At 41.7% G+C, this 17,398-nt stretch overlaps 1 protein-coding gene across 1 annotated transcript in view; it reads right to left on the bottom strand.

Annotated features, from left to right (window-relative positions):
• Nucleotides 1-17,398, bottom strand: part of LOC124722744 (ras GTPase-activating protein raskol) — a 696,613-nt gene that overhangs the window by 17,979 nt on the left and 661,236 nt on the right. The window contains exons 6-8 of the mRNA XM_047247885.1: nucleotides 5,638-5,732; nucleotides 5,369-5,519; nucleotides 3,726-3,799 (exon numbers count right to left, since the gene is read on the bottom strand). Coding sequence (XP_047103841.1) covers nucleotides 3,726-3,799; nucleotides 5,369-5,519; nucleotides 5,638-5,732 — 320 coding nt within the window. The remainder of the gene's footprint in view (nucleotides 1-3,725; nucleotides 3,800-5,368; nucleotides 5,520-5,637; nucleotides 5,733-17,398) is intronic.

Below are 17,398 nucleotides of genomic sequence, written 5' to 3'. Positions count from 1 at the left end.
CCCACCCATATCCAACCGCACATACACAGACACAAGCAGACATTTGTAAAGGCAAAGAGTTTCGGCAGAGATGTCAGTCAAGGCAGAAGTAGAGGCAAAGATGTTGTTGAAAGACAGGTGAGGTATGAGCGGCGGCAACTTGAAATTAGCGGAGGTTGAGGCCTGACGGATAACGAGAAGAGAGGATATACTGAAGGGCAAGTTTCCATCTCCGGAGTTCTGACAGGTTGGTGTTAGTGCGAAGTATCCAGATAACCTGGACGGTGTAACACTGTGCCAAGATGTGCTGGCTGTGCACCAATGCATGTTTAGCCACATGGTGATCCTCATCACCAACAAACACTGTCTGCCTGTGTCCATTCATGCGAATGGACAGTTTGTTGCTGGTCATTCCCACATAGAAAGCTTCACAGTGTAGGCAGGTCAGTTGATAAATCACGTGGGTGCTTTCACACGTGGCTCTGCCTTTGTTTATGTACACCTTCTGGGTTACAGGACTGGTGTAGGTGGTGGTGGGAGGGTGCATGGGACAGGTTTTACACCGGGGGCAGTTACAAGGGTAGGAGCCAGAGGGTAGGGAAGGTGGTTTGGGGATTTCATAGGGATGAAATAAGAGGTTGCGAAGGTTAGGTGGACAGTGGAAAGACACTCTTGGTGGAGTGGGGAGGATTTCATGAAGGATGGATCTCATTTCAGGGCAGGTTTTGAGGAAGTCATATCCCTGCTGGAGAGCCACATTCAGAGTCTGATCCAGTCCCGGAAAGTATCCTGTCACAAGTGGGGCACCTTTGTGGTTCTTCTGTGGGAGGTTCTGGGCTTGAGGGGATGAGGAAGTGGCTCTGGTTATTTGCTTCTGTACCAGGTCGGGAGGGTAGTTGCGGGATGCGAAAGCTGTTTTCAGATTGTTGGTGTAATGGTTCCGGGATTCCGGACTGGAGCAGATTCGTTTGCCACGAAGACCTAGGCTGTAGGGAAGGGACCGTTTGATGTGGAATGGGTGGCAGCTGTCATAATGGAGGTACTGTTGCTTGTTGGTGGGTTTGATGTGCACAGACGTGTGAAGCTGGCCATTGGACAGATGGAGGTCAACGTCAAGGAAAGTGGCATGGGATTTGGAGTAGGACCAGGTGAATCTGATGGAACCAAATAAAGCAAAAGCTTGAATTTTGTGTGTATGTTTGTGTGTCTATCAACCTGCCAGCGCTTTCGTTTGGTAAGTCACATCTTCTTTGTTTTTAGATATATTTTTCCCACATGGAATGTTTCCCTCTATTATATTCATATCATTAATTTGAACGCAACAATTACGTTTGTTATTGTCACTGTTGCATTTCGGAATCTTTTCTGTCATCTTATTTTCTCTTTCTGTTTTTGCAAGTAGTTTCACTTTGTATTCACCTTCTTTTTTTTACCGTAATCTACCATACAATTTTATCCCGCCTATATATACTCAATAATACGTAACCCACTTCCAAACCATAACCAAAAAATATTTTTTTCCGCTTTCAACACTACCGCTGCTATAAAATCCACCGTTTCCAGTTCACAAGCAGTTCCTTTCACCTATTAAACAACCATTTCGGCTAGTTCTAATAACTTTCGCTTTATTTCCATTTCCGTTTTCCCACATCACTGATCATTTTTATCCGCTTCCCACAGATTTTAACGTCATTATTTCCTCGTCAGACAATTGTTAGCCTCATTTTCATAATCTGCCAATACAAAACCACTCCTTTTAATAAATTGGCACGCAGTTTTTTCGAAATTTTCCCGAATTTCTCCACCCTTTAACGTGTTTTGGCGGCAACACAACCACCTAACCTTTGTGCACATCGTTGTTTACCAACCCAAGTTCAGATGGGCGCTGATGACCCCGCTGTTTAGCGCCCGTAAACCTCAAACACACACACACACACACACCCAAGTTCACCACAGGATCAACATAGCTCAGCTTTTACCAACACGTTTTCGCCTTTTTTCACACCAGATCTCCAGTTGCTTTCTAGTTCACCTTTATCTCTCCCCATATATTTTTATTTTCGTTTCAGCCTCATGTCACGCTTTCCACCTTCTAATACCATGTCACCCTCACAACATCCCCACAACGACCCCTGGTTGCGAAAGTTTGAATTTTGTGTGTATATTTGAGTTTGTTTGTGTCTATCAACCTGCCAGCGCTTTCGTTTGGTAAATCACATCTTCCCAGAGAGAGAGAGAGAGAGAGAGAGAGAGAGAGAGAGAGTGTGTGTGTGTGTGTGTGTGTGTGTGTGTGTGTAAAACACCTAACAAACAACTTTTATGCGGTGGTGCCATCAGCTGACTTTCTGCAAACAAAATTTTCTGTTATCAGATCAGGGATATTACGATACGATTCTAATGGCTGTAAATTGCTACCTCACACATCTTTGTCAAATTGATGAATTTAAGACCTACATAATAATATGTTTTTATATTGTCAGCTATTTCTTAAATAAAGTAATAGCAAAAACACCAAATGATGCCACCAACTAGTACTACTGCTTCTAGAAGAAAATGCACAAGATTAAAGTAAACAATTTGCCATGCCTGTAGGTCAGCAAGGCACTGTTACAGTCAAATGTCAGGGAGTGACATCAGACAAATACCACGATGACAATGAATTTCTATTTCAGCACAGAACCATATTTTGTGGATAATGTCTGTTTTAGTAAGAACTCATTCCCTGTTTCCAGTATGAGTATACTGACAGCAGAGTTCCACATTCTATGATGCTACAGAATGTGACACTGTCATGTTATCAGGTTGTCACATGAGTCACTACAGAGTGCCACGGAGCTCTCATGAGCCAGGATGCTGATGTAATCAAACAGTCAAGACTCTGACAGATGCAGTGGGAAAACATCCTCCCATTCCCATGACATGGAATATGAAGTTGCCTTACATTTATAATGGAATACATGTTGCATATTTATTTTTGTGACTCTATACAGTATTTGCAGTTTCAGCACATTTTTAATTGTATTTGACGTTTCTCCATCTTATAAAATAATCACGTAATTTGCTATCTAGCTGCTTTTAAAGGTGGATTCCATCTCTGATGATCTTTATGTCAACAGGACATTAAGTCCTAATCTTCCTTACACGCCATTTTAAGGTGGATCCCAGGACATTCAACTAATGGTAGATTTCAGGTAATAATAAAAATAATAATGCTGTATGAGCCATCAGGCTGCTGCAAGTCTTTCAATTACATGCCACTTCAGTGACTTGCATGTACATATGCCACTAGCACCTGGCATACCGAGATGGTCTCTCATATAAGTACTAACGGTGCATGAAGTTGCTTAACTACGGTGATCAGGAGGGAACCAGTGTCCCAGTATGGCAAGTCCACTGCTTGATTTTGGGTGAAACATTAAGAAATCATTGACATAAATGTTATTCAGAGAATGAAAGACATTCATTGAAGAACAAGATGATTCTATGGCTATTGATGTAGATGTAGTTTCTTTCAATTGCCATCAAAATTCCCTCCACATCTCTTCAAAAATATGATCCCTGATGAGAGTAGGCTACATAAAGCATGCATACAGAAGATAATGAAGTAGAACTGAATAGTTGGAGTGTCTTTCCAAACGTTCTATCATCATCAAGGAATTGTTCATTTAATTTAATTAGTTTATGATTATCACACAAAATTTCAAATCATTGTAATGCTATGACAAGCTCACTGAAAATAACCGTACCTGTGCATCCATTTGTCACGTTCATCTGCAGTGCGGCATGAAATATACCATGTATTCCCATTTGGTGGTGTTATCTGGAACATAGGAAAATTCACACTTAAAATTGCAATCCTACCTCACTTGATTTACATCTACCATATTTAATAAACCAATAACATGAGTCATTCACAATGATTTTAATCCTTCATGATTAACACGAAGTACGGAAGCAGAACATATTTGTTATCATTAGTTGTTCAGATTGGATTGCAGTATGGCACTGAAATGTAATTAAATGTGCGGATGGCATTCTTAGATAGGAGTCACCTTCTGTGATTTTGGCCGCCTACAATATGGAGCAATCTGTCATTCATTTACTAAATGTCTTTATATTTGATGCCACATCAGCAACTTGTGCATTGATGATGATGAAATAATGATGAGACCAACACACACACACAGTCATGAATGGAGAAAATCCCTGACTGGGCTGAGAATTGAACACGCGGCCCTGTGACTGAGAGTCAGCAATGCCAACCACAAGATCACTGATTATGCATTCTGCAAAACGTTAGTTGTGAAATACCCTTTGGCATCATGTTACCTCTTCTAACCATCATGTTAATTTTCATACTCTAACAGAGCAGTCATTCACCACAATGAACCCATTTCTCTGTAAATATGAAGACTTATTCTTTTGTTGGTTTTTCTTGCTGGCCTGAATACTTAAATCCATGTTACAGCCTACAATATGGAGCAATCTGCCATTCATTTACTAAATGTTGTCAAAAGAGTTTTGACTACCATCTTTAACAACACAGTAGCTTTTACACTCTGAGACTAGCAAGCTGAAATCTGACAAGGACTCTTCTAATGCATATTTCCTGTTACAGCTGCACATTACACAAAAAGATGACTTTTGGTAAGCCTTCATGTATGCGCTGAAGAGCCTAAGAAACTGGAACACCTTACTAATATTGTGTAGGGCCCCCGTGAGCATGCAGAAGTGCCACAACATGCCATGCCATGGTGTGGACTCAACTAATGTCTGAAGTAGTGCTGGAGGGAACTGACACCATGAATCCTGCAGGGCTGTCCATAAATCCGTAAGAGTGCAAGGGGGTGGAAATCTCTTCTGAACAGCATGTTGCAAGGCATTCCAGATATGCTCAATAATGTCCATGTCTGGGGAGTTTGGCGGCCAGCGGAAGTGTTTAAACTAAGAAGAGTGTTCCTGGAGCCACTCTGTAGTAGTTCTGGATGTGTGGCATGTTGCATTGCCCTGCTGAAATTGCCCAAGTCTGTCAGAATGCACAATGGACATGAATGGATGCAGGTGATCAGACAGGATCCTTACGTATGTGTCACCTGTCAGAGTTGTATTTAGATGTATCAGAGGTCCCATATCACTCCATCACATCAGATGCAAACATATAAAGCTAATTTTGTAACGACATTCTCTTCTGAAACGTAACAAAACTGATAAGGACATATAGCCAGTAACGAAAATAATACAAAAAATGATGGTCTTGTATTATTATGCAAAGGTATTTAATAGATACTGGTATTTCAAGTCTTACGATATGACTCAGAAATGGAACACAAAAACCATTTTCAGTTAAAAGAGTATAGACGAGATCAAGAAAGCACTATTGTGGACAGACCTGGAAGCAGTGATCTCTTCCCAACACAGATGGGTGCAACAACTTCATCTCGACAGGTCCAGCACCGAGGTCCAGAGTCTGCATAACACTCTGTCCTGACAGGAGTGACTCGTGAGAGCGACTTGTACGTAGTCGTGGTGGTCCACATACCCTGTAAGTGAGGTGAAAAATCCCTTAAAATACACTTCCCAATTGCTGCATTGCATTCTTGGGGATTCTTGGCTATAAAGCAAACACGAGAGTAAAACTTTTCAATGTGCATTACTTACCCTTCAGCATCAACAACCCTCTTCCTCTCTAGTTTTGTGACACTCTTAGTTCTCTTTAGTGGATTGGATCGAAATGAACGTTTGGAGAAGAAATTCTGAAAACAGAAACAGAGTTTGAAATATAGACTTTGATATATTTCTTATAGCAGCTCAGACGAGTACTGCCTATAAACTAAATATCTGTGATCTTGTAATGTATAAGCTAGCTTGAATGCCTTAAATCATTATCATCAGTTTAACTGAATAATGAAAAATGAAATAAACTGAAATGCATCTACATACTCAGTCTTTGCTGATGATGAGTACTGAAAAATTTTGAGTGACTTAAGGTTATTTATGCAGGCAGCAGTTAACAGATTTTCATCAGTTACTTAGCGAAATTCATTTACTGTCATGTTTTGTGATTTACATGTGTATGCAGGGCATATATATTCCTCTGACTACCTGTTACTAACTACACATAACCAATGACCAAGTAACAGAACAAATAGATTATTTAGCCTCATACAGTTTCTCCAGTCAGCAACTTTATGGTTTGGGCATAAAAAGGAACTAGTATACAAGTGACGCTTTGAGGTTGTCCTGCTGAACACCAGTCCATACATAATTTCATCATATCTACGTCCAAAAAACCGCTAGGGAATATCGTGCCACATGAAATCATTAATCATTAGACAATTGTAGTTGGGCAGCGGGAAAAACATACCGCAAGATCTCTCTTTTGGTCATCGACAAACATTAATGTCCTTTGTCATACCACTGTACAGTAATCTAGCACTGCTGTTTCCCCAACCAAGTGCACAGTTAATTGAGTATGGTTCCTGAAAAGATGACGATGAATACCTCTTGCAGCAGTTCACACAGTATGGTGCTTCAAAGTGCACAATTATCCAGGAATAATGATGCAGAAGCAGCATGGTCACTTCAAGAGGAGATCAGTAGTTGATAGATTATGACTATCTATATCTATATCTATATCTACATCTACATTCATACTCCGCAAGCCACCTGACGGTGTGTGGCGGAGGGTACCTTGTGTACCTCTATCGGTTCTCCCTTCTATTCCAGTCTCATATTGTTCGTGGAAAGAAGGATTGTCGGTATGCTTCTGTGTGGGCTCTAATCTCTCTGATTTTATCCTCATGGTCTCTTCGCGAGATATACGTAGGAGGGAGCAATATACTGCTTGACTCTTTGGTGAAGGTATGTTCTCGAAACTTTAACAAAAGTCCGTACCGAGCTACTGAGCGTCTCTCCTGCAGAGTTTTCCACTGGAGTGGATCTATCATCTCCGTAACGCTTTCGCGATTACTAAATGATTCTGTAACGAAGCGCGCTGCTCTCCGTTGGATCTTCTCTATCTCTTCTATCAACCCTATCTGGTACGGATCCCACACTGCTGAGCAGTATTCAAGCAGTTGGCGAACAAGCGTACTGTAACCTACTTCCTTTGTTTTCGGATTGCATTTCCTTAGGATTCTTCCAATGAATCTCAGTCTGGCATCTGCCTTACCAACGATCAACTTTATATGATCATTCCATTTTAAATCACTCCTAATGCGTACTCCCAGATAATTTATGGAATTAACTGCTTCCAGTTGCTTACCTGCTATTTTGTAGCTAAATAATAAGGGATCTATCTTTCTACGTATTCGCAGCACATTACACTTGTCTACATTGAGATTCAATTGCCATTCCCTGCACCATGCGTCAATTCGCTGCAGATCCTCCTGCATTTCAGTACAATTTTCCACTGATACAACCTCTCGATACACCACAGCATCATCTGCAAAAAGCCTCAGTGAACTTCCGATGTCATCCACAAGGTCGTGTAAGTATATTGTGAATAGCAACGGTCCTATGACACTCCCTTGCGGCACACCCGAAATCACTCTCACTTCGGAAGACTTCTCTCCATTGAGAATACATGCTGCGTTCTGTTATCTAGGAACTCTTCAATCCAATCACACAATTGGTCTGATAGTCCATATGCTCTTACTTTGTTCATTAAACGACTTCGGGGAACTGTATCGAACGCCTTGCCGAAGTCAAGAAACACGGCATCTACCTGGGAACCCGTGTCTATGGCCCTCTGAGTCTCGTGGACGAATAGCGCGAGCTGGGTTTCACAGGACCGTCTTTTTCGAAACCCATGCTGATTCCTACAGAGTAGATTTCTAGTCTCCAGAAAAGTCATTATACTCGAACATAATACGTGTTCCAAAATTCTACAACTGATCGACGTTAGAGATATAGGTCTATAGTTTTGCACATCTGTTCGACGTCCCTTCTTGAAAACGGGGATGACCTGTGCCCTTTTCCAATCCTTTGGAACGCTACTCTCTACTAGAGACCTACGGTACACCGCTGCAAGAAGGGAGGCAAGTTCCTTCGCGTACTCTGTGTAAAATCGAACTGGTATCCCATCAGGTCCAGCGGCCTTTCCTCTTTTTAGTAATTTTAATTGTTTCTCTATCCCTATGCTGGACACTGTGGCTGCACTGTACTGTAGACGGTACAGTAGAAATTTTCCCCATATTTGGAGCGTCATGCATCCATTCTGAAGGACAATAAACATCACTTCCAACATCAGAACAATCACAAAGTGCTAAACATCCTTGGATATCACAGTCCACACATCCTTGGATATCACAGTCCACACTACAATTAGTTGAAGAGAGAAATATCTGAAGAAAACTGGTATCCACACTACCCATGATCAATACAGATATAAGAACCTATGCAGAGAAATACAACAGAATTGTAGGCAGGACAGGTCACACATCATTAACAGCATTTGCAATTAGATAGAAGAACATCACAATCACAGTCCAGTGCGTGATCTCTTCAAGAAACTCAAAAGCATAACCGGTGAATTTAATCCTCATACATGGTCGGTAGACAATGAGGATGGCAACCCCATGAGATACAAGGAAGATGCCAATGCAAAGTGGAAACATTACTGTGAAACGCTGTGTTCTGGAATTAACAACAGCATGGTCAGTCAAGTGGTTGATCAACTTATGTTGGAGACTACACTCTTATGTAGTGAAACAGAGAACACAATTCAACATGTGAAGAACTATAAATCTCCTCATTTAGACTGTATACCTGGAGAGACGATGAAAAAAATGTGGCAGGAATGTGCTGATGTGCTGCATTCATTGTGTACAAGAATATGGGGAACTGGGGAGTGGCCACATGACTGGCTGAAGCCTCTCTTCATACTCCTGCACAAGAAAGGCTCAACCAAGAACTGCTCCAACTACAAACTATAGCTCTCATATACCACTCAAGTCAAATTCTCCTCTACATCTCAAACCAGCATTTGAAGCCATGTATTCAGTCTCACACATCCACAGAACAAGCAGGTTTTGTTGAAAGGAAAGGAACTCGTGAACAGATTCCCAACATACAACAAATAACTGAGAAATCTTGACAGTTCTGTGTTCCTGTTTTCATCTGTTTCCTTGACTGTAGGAATGCATTGACTGTGTTGTTTGGGAGAAGTTGTGGCTAGTGTTTGCAGAGTTTGATGTCCTAATGCACTTAAGAGCTCAGATCAGAAGTCCACACAACCTCACAGCTGTGACAACAGATTCTGGTGCATGTGATTTTATCAGTGCATCAAAAGGCGTCAGAAAGGGTTGTGTTCTAATCCCCTCAACTTTACGACATTTATGAAGAACATATAATTAGGAATGCTCTTCACGGTTGGACTAACGGCATCTCAATTGGTGGCAGAACTACTAACAACATGTGATTTACAGATGATACCATGCTATAGGCAGTAGCAGAGATGAACTTGCTGAGCTACTAACAAAAGTAAACGACATCAGTCAATCACACGGATTAGGAGTCTGATCTCAGTAAGTCCAAACTCGTGATAATTGATTGAGGAGCACGGGTTCTACTCACAGGTCGATTTACAGGAAATGGAAGTAACACAGTCTTTCATCTATCTCGGGTAACCATCTGTGACACGGGAAGCTGTGAAGATGAGATAAGACGACGGGTCACACTAGGGTGAGTGGCTACGAACAGAACTATAACAAACACCACAAAGGTCTGGCTAGTTGAAACACTGGTGTTTTGTGTCTCCTTTTATGGCTGGGAAACATGGACCCTTAAGGCCAGAGACAAACAGCGTTTTGATGCATTTGAGCTCTGGTGCTGGCACAGGATGCTGCACATAAAATGAACCAAAAGAATGAAAAATGTGTCCATCATTAAGCAATTCACTATCTCTAGGCACCTTTCTTCTTGCATCAACCAAAAATTCTCCAGTTCTCTGGCCATATTGTGAGACGAGTTGGAGAAAGTCTAGAGAAAATAATCACAGAAGGGAAGATAGAGGGCAAGAGACCGAAGGGAAGTGCAGCGACTACATGGATAGACCAAATCGAGAATATATCCGGTCTATATTAGCAGGAGGGGGCACTGTAATGTGGATGTCGACAAGTGCGGTTGTGGTACTCTGCGAGACACGGTACACCTCATGGCCTGTCCAAATTTTCCCTCCAGATGCAAACTCGACAATCTGTGGCTGGATAAGAAAGAAGCCACGGACGTGGCTCGCTACTGTGCTGAAAGACTACGATTTGGTTTCCGGACACGAAAAAGCGAAGTAAAGCAAAGTAAGCAGGCTCTATGAGAAGCTGATAACCATCCAATACGGAGACGCATTTCGACAATGCAATCACAATAGTCGTAGCATTAAGTAAAAGTTGGTAGTGAGACCCCTCCTGGGTCTGTTCCTACTCCACAGATTGAGAACTTATCCTTCCAAGACAATATGACACTGATCATCGACTAAGGCACAGACTACTTCGGAGAACAATATCGACAGTGTTTCACGACAACAGACATAACATGAGAGCTGAGCGAGATGGTTAACAACACTTTTTTTTGGGGGGGGGGGGGGGGGCGCAGGAAGGATGTTCAAATCCCTGTCCCAATAGGTAGATACCAACACAAATTTTTCAACAAGCTACAGCCTGTTCATCAACTGTGCTATTGCACTGTCTCTAACAACTTTGCCGTCGACGAAACGTTAAATTAACTACTTCCCTTTAGATTTATTTCCCGTTTTCATTCCACTGGACTAGAAGTTCCTAGGATTCGAGATCATGGTACATGTCGTAACGTTTCTAAAAGTTACTACTCTGGCGAACTTTTGTACTTTTTTGAAGTACAACTCAGTCTCAAACTTTCATTTTTAACTCGATCCATCATATCATACTGACAACTGCAGAATAAAATACCCAACACAGAAAGCGCTAAGGATTACCACCGTACCCAACATATGTTGATTAAATTCTTATACTTATGCAATACTCAATCCATGAACAACTGGATAAGAGATCCCCGTTGTAATGCAGAGAGAGTGGCTCTGTCGCTACGGCGAATGGAATAGTTATGCCGGTCAAGTGGCTGGGATGTCGTCGGACGCCATACTGCCCAAGATGGACAAGAGGCATTTGATTGTGACCAGATTATGTGTGCTCGTAGTCCAGCAGACACTGGGCCACAATGTTAAGGGTGGATCGCCAGTTTTCGGTTTGGGGAAAACATCACTGCCTCATTCAAATGCAACGTGTGAATGACAGGGATCGCTGTCGACTGTAAGAACAGTAAGAGCAGGGAAGAGGACCACCACAGTCTCGCAAATAGCTGCTGGACAATAACAACTGAGAGCTGACGTCGCATCCAGAACCAGCTTGTCACTATTGCTCAGGCGGCCCTACTCTGAGATGCAATGGTTGCACAAGGGGTGCTGAAGGCTGAGAGCACCACCATCCATCACTAAGCTAGTTTGTACTCAGCGCTAATACATTACTCATTTTATTTTACATATAAGCATGAGCAACACATCCGTCTTACACGAGTGACTCGCGTGCCGTCTTACATGAGTGACTCGCGTGTTTATTTGCGCCCTCATTTGAGCTGATTTTGTAAATATGCAATTTCAAAAATAAATGGTTCAAATTGGCTCTGAGCACTATGGGACCTAACATCTGAGGTCATCAGTCCCCTAGAACTTAGAACTACTTAAACATAACTAACCTAAGGACATCACACAGATCCATGCCCGAGGTAGGATTCGAACATGCGACGTAGCGGTCGCGCGGTTCCAGACTGAAGTGCCTAGAACCGCTCGGCCACTCCGGCCGGCTACGCTGTTACATTTTCTGTAAATGTTTTTATGTTGTAGATGTCACAATGAATTAAGATTCTACGAAATGTGTTTTCGTACTAGTCCTAAGATGAAATTAAAATCTCAACAAATTTTCGAATTAACTACTGAATTCCAACTTCAAGCTGGGGGCGGATGGGCCTAGAAACGTCCTTGCCTACACGAGCACCTGCGCGTATTCCACGTCACAGGATGGAAAGATTAAACACTGTAAGCACGGAAAGGGCGCACGCCGGTGACGCGGAACATTCCACTTGCCAACAGTTCACATTTAAAGAAAATAGTGGATGAAATGACGGTCCTAACACATCTGCCGGCGAACAATACAGGAACCTATTGGCTGGTCATGTGCATCCGTTTGTTTCCCTGCCTGTACGTTGAGCCAAGACAGGGGCCACGCCATCGCTGCAGAACACTTCCCACACATGAGGATTCTTGTGTGGTGCTTCCGCCCCACTTCTCCCCACGTAAGGCCACTAATCACAACCCCGACGACACATCTGGAATAGTAGTGAGCGGGATACATGGCCCTTGGACCCAGCGTGGACAAATATCCGCGATTTGTTCAGTCACGGAGCAGAACAGCTCCCTAATGTGTATTGTGGAGTCGTGTTATGAAGCATCGCCGTCTTCATCGGGGCGAAAATGGGCGCTACCATTACTGGTTAGGTGTGTCTGATTCAGTTTCTCGTGAGTGTATTTATGGATCGACGACACAAAATGTCCTTCCAAACGGGCACAGAATTTTCTGACGTTTCTTTGTATCTTCGTCCTTGATGGTTGGGCGAATGACAACTTTTTTGAAGGAAGAAATATTTCTCGATTATTTATTCCTGTTCTCTTTTTTGCGGCACTGAACTTTCAAAACGAAGTACAACCGATGACATGATACGCATCATTTCATGGTGTCCCACATCTATTTGAAGAATTTTACTAGCACTTGCCACGATAAAGGACCTTCCCAGCAAAATGCACTCAAACTGCTATTAGTTAAACTCTGCAAAATGTAGTCAACCGTAGAACTCTAGTAGCAGTGCTTGTAGCAATCAATTTTCCATCTCACCACGTGTATAACTCGTAATGCACTGTATACCTACATGCCATAAAATCGAATTTGTTCCACAATTATGGCACACGGATTTCTGGGCAAAAATGAGTCTTCTCTTTCCTGGTCATTATACTATTATCCCATACCTTTAAGGGGCCAGTATGATAATTTTTGGATTGGCAATGTTAGTGGTAGAGGGATGCCCCACCTGTCTGAATCTAGTGTTAACAATTAGAAAGTGTGCTAATGTTACCTAAATGTTTGCGGATCGTGTAACTGAGGCAGTACTTTCGGACCAGCACAGTATTCACCTTGTCGGATGTGGGAAACCGCCTAAAAACACATCGAGGCTGACTGGCACACTGGCTCTTGTCGTTAACCCGCTGGGCGCATTCGATTAGAGGCCAGTGCCCTTTGCCGAATCCCTGAAGTGGCGGCTTTCTGGACAGAAATAAGGAACTGCCAGAATACGTACGTCAATTCGCTGAAACGGCCGAAGTGAAATATCTCTCATTCAACAATATCAGTTCAGTACAGTATTTCTCAAATTTTGAAAATCAGTTTCTTCGAGAAATCATACCTACATCGCGGACTCCTAAATACAGCCCAGTCTTGAAAGCATCGTAGTAAACCTAACAAATCATTTTGAAAATTAGGCTATTATGATTGTGAGTGCATTTCCTCAGTGCCATATAAGTTGGGTTTAACTAATTTCATTTGTGTCATTTTAACAGCTAGTTTAAATAATTAAAGTGTTGTGCCATCCATGATATATAACTGTTGCAAAGCTCTAAAAACTCACGTTCTTTTCCTTCCGTTTGATTCTGAGCAGGTTACGAACATTACAGTTTTGCCACTAGAAATTAATAGCTTAGCAGGAGGATACTATCTACTTGAAAGGTTAAAGTTAAATAGTCACAGACGTAAGTTCAACATTATATCGACTGGTCATTTCGGAATATGTCTACCCCCGCCCTCCCACTTAACGATTTGACGAACTGTGTTCATTTGAATAATCAAAGAAATGGCTGGGTGATTCTGAACGAGTCAACAGCCGTTCCTAAATTTAGATAACAGCATACAATTCATGAGGGGCATACAAATGAGTGTTGTGATGAAAGCGCGCAGCTGGAACTAGCGATAACCGTTATGCGATAGTAGGTTATAAAGCCTCAACTCTGCTCATGACATAAGGGTGTTTTTTCAGCGATCCAGTAGGACAAAAGCGCAAATGCTGAACAGACTGAGTCTCTGATACGAAAAACGCATATGAGAAAGCATAATATTTTTCACAGGCTGTCGCCCAGGAAAGTCGAATGAACCTGAGCTACAAAAATATTAGGACGATGAGAGAGAAAATATGGGTCTTTAAGGAAAATGACGCTCATGACTGAATGCTTGGTCACATAAGAAATTTCATCTGACCAAGGCTGCCGCATGATACTGCTATTACAAAAAGTCTTAAAAGTCGGACAATAAAAGATAAATGAATGTTTTCAAAGAACGTTTTTGAAAGCTTTCTGCACAAGCTCTCACCTTAACTTCGTAGAAAAACATCGTGTTATCAATTTCGGAAGTATTTTAGGTACGCCGGCCACTGTGACCGAGCGGTTCTAGGCGCTTCAGTCTGGAACCGAGCGACCGCTACGGTCGCACGTTCGAATCCTGCCTCGGGCATGGATGTGTGTGATGTCCTTAGGTTGGTTAGGTTTAAGTAGTTCTAAGTTCTAGGGGACTGATGACCTCAGAAGTTAAGTCCCATAGTGCTCAGAGTCATTTGAACCATTTGTCGTTAGGTACAACACCAACCACAGATGTCGTGAATGATAAGGAGTTGATAAGTAGGTCAGTTTTTTATAAAGTTCTAATTACGGGACAACTCTTCTTTTAGAAAGAAAGTTTATATTGAATAAAGCAGTACCATATAAATAAAATATGGTATTCGCCCCCTGTTCTTTTCATAGTCATCTTACTTAAAAGTTGGACTATTTAACTGCAACTTCACATTAAATATATATTTATGTCACGAAATATACTGAAAGTAATGTATCAGAGATCAAAGTGAATTATAAAATCTATAAATACAACACTAAGAAAAAACTTCATTGCTCTTCTTTAATACTGAATTTGGGCCATATAGTTGCGAATTATGCTGTAAAATTTTTCCATTACCTACCCAGTGATGTAAACTGCCTGATAGAGAGCAAAGTCAGGTTTAAAACTAAACTGAATATGCTCCTTGTTGACAACTCCTTGTAACCCATTAACACACAGCAATTTATAACCTTTTAGTATCTGTAGGGGAAAAGACCGCAACCAAATTTATTTTCCATTGTTGTAGGCTTATATATTCGTTCGCGAATGAAAAGGTTGGGCTTGCATGAAAAAAAGATTCATATATCAAAAGCCTGTAAGCTGACTCGTTCCACATCGTAACCGTATTTTGAGTAAACGAAATCAGTTAGTAAAGTAACTCCATACATGAGCTAACAAGAGAGAAAGCAATTTTGCGGACTTCTTGCACTAGGTGACCTTGAAGTACTTCCTCGTTATCATTCACAACACATCATCGAAATACTAAGCCCTAGTTTCTCATAAGTAAAGAAAACGTGTTTTAGTTTATATTATAGAAATACTTGGAACTGCTATTCCTATTCGACAACGACAAAATCTAGCAGGCAGTATATCACCTGCTAGAATTCAGACGCTACTACAGCAAAGCCTTCGTGTGGGTGAATTTCCCAACAACATTGAACACTGCACTAGAGGATTGTGTAGACTGGAACTAAATGTGAGTTTATTTTTGCGAAAGTATACTAGTACATTATCATCACTCCATGACTAACGCTGCGAGGCTTCCGCATCTGGAACCTTCTTTAAGAGAGCTACAGTGTCCCATCTTATTCTGTAGGAAGGAAATGTTTCCAGTATCTGCTGGCAGGGAGTGAACTAGATGTTATTTTTTTGTTCCTAAGGCGAGGAGGCGCTGAAAGCCAGCAAAGAAGCTTACCAGCTTGCCGAGGTTTCAAATCTCCTGAGCGCCGCCGGATTCGTTTCAGCTCTTCACTTACTGCCAACCTACGAAAGGCGGAGACGTCGCCTCCAGTTATGGCTTTCACTAAGTCTCATTTAATGATATAACCTGCTACACTGTGAGAGAGTTTATTCTAGTCGCGTCACAAGTCGTCCTAACTTGCATTTAGTTCGCTATTTCTTCCTACAACTCTTTTTCCACTTGATTTCAATAATGAATCTAACTCGTTTACTGGAAGCTACGGCTTTCATTTTGTAGTATAGAATAGCGCCTCGAATGAGCAATTACAATTCATTACTTCGTACACGATCGCGATGTGGTCAGAAGAAAAACAATTGAACTGGTCAGTAATGACAGATTTCGTAACTCTCGAGGCGAGCGAAATACTGAATTTCGAAACATTACAAAAAAAGTTATTCTTCGCTTTTAATTTACGTATTTTCCTGGTCTCTTGGGCGAAACCCGAAATTTTTTTATGACTGTGTGAAGATGATTGTCTGGATCACAGAAATGTCTGTTTCACCATTTAAGAACGTGAGTCACGTCGGTACACACTACTCATGTCGTACAGGATGGAGGCTCACTGGAGAAGCAGAAGAAAAGGACTATGTATTGCGAGAGGACGACCTCAGACACTCCATCTAGTATTGAAATATGTTTGAAGTTCAGAAGCTCAAAAATGCGTCACTGGGTGAAACGTCAACGAAGACATGCAAACGGTAGTTTCTAGGCGCCGCGTCACTCGACTTTATTCTTCGTCGGACAGCGATAACTGCGGCGTGCGAGGTCAAAAAATATAGAACACGATTAAGGACATAAGCTCTGGATATAATCTCTCTACAGAAAAAAAAATTCAACTACTTCTGTAAACTTCTGCACAACATCCCATCAACGGCAAATATGAAGCTGACTGTAAATCCGCAGATCGTACGGACACAGACTGACATAAATGAATGCCACAACGACGACTTGTTACTACATATTAGACATATAGGTTCATAGCACAACCAAATGCTACGTTGGTCATACAGGACAAAGAGAGAAACGAAAAAAAGAAAAAAAAATTGCAGTCTGTCCACCTTGCTGCTAGTATAGAAACACGCAGAGGGAACTTCAAGCAAGGAACGGAATCCGTTCACTCAAACTGCTCCCAGGTAGAATATATTTCCTATATGCCCTCTGGGATTTACAGGGTGTTTCACGTGACGTGAATGTTTAATATTTCACTTATGGTTCGAGATATGAATGAAACGGGTTTCAATAATTACTCATAGGGATTACTTTTTTGTGTAACTACTACACTTAAGTACGAGGGCATGCTGAAAAGTAATGTCTCCCAGTTTTTCAGGTCAAAACTCTCAAAGCGTTTGAATATAACAAACTTTATCAACATTCTACATCTTTATTCTTCATATCTACATATTAATTTCTCGCCGGCCGCGGTGGTCTCGCGGTTAACGCGCTCAGTCCGGAACCGCGCGAC

Source organism: Schistocerca piceifrons, chromosome X, assembly GCF_021461385.2.
Source record: "Schistocerca piceifrons isolate TAMUIC-IGC-003096 chromosome X, iqSchPice1.1, whole genome shotgun sequence".
Classification (NCBI taxonomy): domain Eukaryota; kingdom Metazoa; phylum Arthropoda; class Insecta; order Orthoptera; family Acrididae; genus Schistocerca; species Schistocerca piceifrons.
This window is presented reverse-complemented; position numbering and strand designations above follow the sequence as displayed.